This window comes from Alnus glutinosa, chromosome 1, assembly GCF_958979055.1.
Source record: "Alnus glutinosa chromosome 1, dhAlnGlut1.1, whole genome shotgun sequence".
Lineage (NCBI taxonomy): Eukaryota > Viridiplantae > Streptophyta > Magnoliopsida > Fagales > Betulaceae > Alnus > Alnus glutinosa.
Genome location: NC_084886.1, coordinates 466,119 through 471,926, shown reverse-complemented (window position 1 = coordinate 471,926; position 5,808 = coordinate 466,119). Strand labels below are relative to the sequence as shown.

Sequence of the window (5,808 nt, the reverse complement as noted above, 5' to 3'; positions counted from 1 at the left end):
ATTCCTAAGGTTAATTTCATCAATGTAACGTGCGGCCCGTTTGGCAACACCCCTTCCCTCCCCTTCTCTTATTTTCACTTTTCAAAAAAACAAAAATTAATTTCAAAACATTTTAACTTTTTTCACTTTTTAACTCACATCAACAATTCGTTATTACTATTTAAATAAAAAAAGCTATGTGAGAGTATAAATGATCTTTCCCTCGTGTTCAGCTATGGCGAGAGCCCCCGAAAGAAGTGACCGATATAATATAAAGTAGAAATAATTTATATGGAAAAGTGAAAAAAAAAAAAATTGTATTGTAGCGAGTTTTGTTTATTTAAATAGTAATAAAAAATTGTTGATGAAATATAAAAAATGAAAACGGATGGAATTTTTTGAAGTTGATATTTTTTTAAAGAAATTAAATGAAAATAAGGAAACGGAAAAATAAGGGGTTGTCAAACGCCTCCAAATAAAAGAACAACTTTGTCCCTTGTTAGAAAATTTCATAATAATTAAAGTTTGGCAGACATGATGCATGTACACGTGGCTTAATCCGACACAAATTAAGGTATTCGGTAATTTATTCAAAATAAAAAATTATTTGTGAAATCATAATTGAAATTGATTTTTTATTCTTTGATGAGATGAATAATTAAAGTAAAATTTTAATTTAAGGTGCCTGACCTAATCTATAAATACAAAGCCTGTGTATTTATTCTATAATGCATTATTAGGCATAAATTAAAAGACACATATCTATAAAATTCTTTTCAAGTTTATGTTACAGAAGTTCTTTAATTTGCTTAAACAAATATGGTTTAAGATAATTGTAAATCCTTTTTTTTTAATCCTATTAAAAAAGCATGTAAGAAGCACCTACTATTTAAATAATATGTACTTCTCACATACTAAAGAATACATGTTAATCTTATATGTAAGTCGTAGGAAATTTATGTCATTATGGCATATTGTTATTTAATGTGTTGAACAACCCTGCCACTTGTTTAAAGAAGAGATGAGTTCTTGATACTGTACATTCACTTACGAGTAACCCTAGCATAGCTCATCTATATATATATATATTTTAAACACACTACCAAATATAAGAAGATAAACTCTCAAGACTAAACAATAAAAACCTTACCCTATTTTCCTCTTTCTGGTGCCTCCTGCCTGCTTTCTAAAATTAAGAGAAGTTCCTTGATTTGGTTAGGTCTCCATTTTTTAGATTTTCAAACGAACCAATTGCTAGCTTTACATAAGCAGATCATGCTCTAAAGCCCCCACTGCTACAATAATATCATAAGAACAGCATTAGATCGATCAGCTTTTGACAAGGTTGAAAGGTGGATCGGAGGCATGGAAAGCGGCCACTTCCTTCGGAAGCATCGGAGGAGAAAGAGAAAGAGCATCATGACTTCCCAGATTATGCATCTTCTTGGTCAGAAACCGACATGTCCGCCATGGTTACTGCTCTCTCTCAGGTTATAGGAAAAATTGATGATAAGCCAACGCCGGTGCAGTCAACCCCATTAACCATCCCAGGGAGTACTGCGGTGAAAGAAGAACCTGACTCATCTCAACCGGTGCAAGATCAAGGTATCAAAAATGGCTCGAGTATTAGCACTTTCTAGTTTACACTTTTGGTACTTTTTCTCAGTTTATTTTAAAGTTACTGGGGCTCTAGATGTGACACAGTAAATCATATGTTTGTTGTTGAATAAACAGCCTAAATTATCAAAGCTTTTTGATTTTGTTTCCCTTATTTGCTCTTCTTATAACAGTTGTTTGTCAAAGATCTATCTCTATCGTCTTATCTACTTTTTTAGTTTTCAGAAAAGGAAAAAATCATCTTCGCTAGTAGAGGTAATTAATTTTTTTTTGTGTTTCTAAGTACCCATTCTTAATTTAAAGAGTAATACCTATTCTGTGACTTAACCCTACCAGATTCAGATGGGACAAAAAGATTCTTCAGGAGAAAATATCTCTTTAATCAGTCTTTTATATTCAGCCAAGTTCAATGTATCCTACTTAATTTCCATAAAGAACTCTTCTCGATCTTTCTGTCTCTCTCTTGTCTAGATCTCTCTCGAATGGAAATGGCCAAATGGGATACATTCTTTTCATGTTTCTTTCCACATTTTCCATGTATTTCAGTCTTTTCATGTTTTCTTTCCCCTATTTTTCATGTATTTTGATTGAATGAAAATCTTTTCACATCTCCCAAACAAGCTATATAAGCATTAAAATCTGTCTGCTATAGCTAGTCACGTTCTCAGTTCCGTGGCTTACTATCCTTCCATTTCTTCCGTCTTTGACCAACTTACCTTGGACCTTATCCTTTATATTATTGTACTATATCTTTTACGCCATCTTCTTAAGCTTTCTAACAATGAAACGTTTTTTGGTTGACGGTGCCTAACCTTGAAAAAGTCAGCCACTTATTGATCAGAATGGTTTCTTGGTGATAAAATTAGTTCCCGTCGAAGTCTTCCTGATGATATGAACACCATCTTCGATATTTTGCCTATATAACTTGATCAAAAATAGTGGGTATCGAACAACAAATTAATCCTGCTCCCCCACATATTTTTCCAGTAGTCATTAAATATCAAATTAAATCAATGAATTAGGTTAAAGAAAAAAAAAAAAAAGGTTGTTGTCACATGATTCTTCCGTTAAATGCATGAGTTTTCCTCACCGGCCCACTTCAGCTCTAAGTAAGAAAAACGAAGCACCTTGAACTTGTGCACTTTTATCTCTTTTAGAACAAAATAGATTCTTTGAGGCTTTCCTCACTTTAGTTAAGCATTTCACGATCGAACTTTTATCGCCTTCAACTTGTGGATATCACGTGGTCGGGACTTCAAACCACTTTAAGTAGTACTCTTTTTGTCATGGCCAGTAGTATTTTATTGTAGGAAAGCGCAGCTTATACCCCACTTCTAGCTTCTAAATTGTGCGTGCATGAAAAATCATGATACCAAGGAGATGGGCGGGGGTGCATGCATTGAGTAACAGAACAAATAGTTATACATTTCAAAAAAAAAAAATAATAACAAATTGTTATTGGATGTGTACGTTGAAGAATGATGAGAGAGCATTATTTTGTTATTTTGTTCGATGACTGTGGATATACATAGAGTAAAATTACGTACGTGTTCCTCAAACCTTATATATGCATCATGCAATATCTTATGTGCTATGGCCTTAATTCCCTTCTTTGCGTGCATGACTTTGTGAAGAGAACGCAAGGAAACGACACTACAGAGGAGTAAGACAAAGACCATGGGGAAAATGGGCAGCCGAAATACGTGACCCAAGAAAAGCAGCTCGAGTCTGGCTCGGCACATTTGACACAGCTGAGGATGCAGCCATGGCATACGATAGAGCAGCTCTAAAGTTTAAAGGGACCAAGGCCAAGCTTAATTTTCCTGAACGAGTTCAAGGAACGACCGGGTTCGGCTATCTCATGGATGGCGGTGGAAATACAAGCGTCCCCCAGCCTGTACAAACTCCCAGGCCAGATTTTCCTCCTCCGCCATTGCCACAGGAAGCTTTCCCTGGCCTATACCAGTATGCACAACTTCTTTCCAGTTCTGATGTCGAATTCCCTTATTACACTTCGAGTCTTTTTAATCAAGATCAATCTTTTCCTTCACAATTTTCATCAAGTACTTCATCCCCACCACATCAACGCCACCAACAACAGGAAGAGAGTGGCAAGGACATTGATTCTAGTAACCCAAGCGAGTAGTATCGAGCTACAATATGATTTTAGTTTATTATCTATCCTTTCTGAGTGATGTTATCATTATTGCCAAGTCTTCGATCTCTTCGATTCTTTCAATAGAAGACATCTATATATCCCCACGGAATCAACCAGGATGTCAACAACAAGGTTATCAAGAGCTTCCATGAGTATTGTTTTGGCGTTTTGGAAGCTCCTCTTGTCTGACTTTTTGTATGGGAAGGACATGGATATCGGTAACCCCAATTGGACCATCTTCCACATGTATAATGAGAGTAGTAGATTTCGGGATACGTACCTAAACTGGTTAACTGTAATAGATTTGGCTTCAGTTATTGTCTATTTTGGAATATTGATGTTTATTTCGCTCATTTGAATTTATATGATGTCGTGAACATCTTAGATCAAGGTTGAAGGAGTGCATTTTACCTTCTTAACTTTGATATGAATATGAGTTTAAAGAGTTCTATTTTTATATATATCAGTAATTTTTGAATTAAGATTAGTAGATGAACTATTATACGTACGTACTTTAAATTTGTGTTGCACCGCGGATATGCACATGTACTGCTTCAGCTGGATTTATTTTTTTGTCTTCAGAGGTTTTTTTTTAAAATTTTTTTATGAATAAGTAATTTGTTGAAACTAGCTAAAAAAATACAAAGAGGAGACCAGCCACAAGGCTCCCGGGGCCAGCTGCAACAAAACAAAAGCTCAATCCTGCACAATTCAGGGGAGAACAATATGCACAAAAAGCCAAACCACAAAAAGGCCGAAACCCGCAAAGACATTCTCAGTAGAACAATACAAACAAACAGAAAAGCAGACTGTTTGACTAGGAATGGATCTTTAGAGATACTCCGGGAGTTAACCAATTACCTTCTATTAGCATAGTTAGACTCAAAGAAGAGGGAGTACTTAAACCGAATCCTAAATGCCGAATAATTATCATACACCCATTAGCCTCTTCTACACATGTTTAACATATATATTGTGCATCATAAATTTCAACGAAAACTTCACTTACAACCCCTCGAGATGTAGGCAGTTTTGTAATCATAAATTCAAACTTTAAAAGTTTGTAACATTGGTATCCCATGTTTTAGTCTGTTTTAATTTCATCTATTTCTTTTTTTTTGTTAAAATATCCAAAATGCCCATATAATGTCTTCGATGTGAAAATTCTAAAAAACAAAAAAAATGAAAATTATGGTGAGCCACTCATTCCAAACGGCCCACGGCGTCGTTGTGGGTCGGTCCAAGGCATGTTTTAGAGTTTTTTTTTTCTTCAGAATTGTCACTTCAAAAAATGAAGGTATTTTGGACATTTTAACAAAAACTGAGTGAAATTAAAATAAAAATTAAAATTAAAACATAGGATACCGGTCGATATTGCAAATTTTTAAACTTTGAAGAAATAATGATTACAAATAAAGTTTCTCCATTTTACATTGATCAAGTGGACCACCTCTGAATCTAGAAGCCTGGAAAATGCATTAGCATGCATCTTCTTCTAGTTTTGCTGATTTTTGTCTGATTTTTTTTTTTTTTTTTTTTTGAAGTAAATTTTTGTCTGAATTAGTGTTAGGTGAGCGGCCGAAATATTCTTCAGAGTGATATTGGCTTATCACCTTAATTGGGTCAGCCATAATGTCACAATCTTGGTCAAAATCTTACTATATATTATTCTTATAACAATATCATCAAAAATTCCAAAGTGCTGTCATTTCGAAACAAAAAGTCGAATATTTGGCGGAAGGGAGTCCGGCTTCTGTCAAAATCACTGGGGTTATCACAGTTCAGAAAAAACACTATAACTAAAGGTTTTTTTCTCTTCTTTTTTCGTTTGAAGAAGGTAAGCTGATGCTGATTCTCCATGTTTAAAACATTGTAAAGAAATACTTATTTGGAGATTTTAACTTTAGAAGCACTTTATCAGCATGCTAAACTTTAAATACACTAATTATGATCTCTCATTATGTGAGGGTAGTTCTGATATATAGCATATTACAAGCGCAAAATATTAAGGTGGACCAACCAATAATCATAATTACATCTCGCGGGACACGAAT

The 5,808-nt window shown here is 34.5% G+C and overlaps 1 protein-coding gene across 1 annotated transcript; it reads left to right on the top strand.

Moving 5' to 3' along the window:
- The first annotated feature begins 1,089 nt into the window (after positions 1–1,089).
- Positions 1,090–4,215, top strand: LOC133863742 (ethylene-responsive transcription factor ERF113). The gene is made up of 2 exons (XM_062299823.1): positions 1,090–1,584; positions 3,231–4,215. Exons 1-2 carry the CDS (start codon positions 1,440–1,442, stop codon positions 3,740–3,742), a joined length of 657 nt encoding a protein of 218 aa, XP_062155807.1. The 5' UTR covers positions 1,090–1,439; the 3' UTR covers positions 3,743–4,215.
- Positions 4,216–5,808: the final 1,593 nt, after the last annotated feature.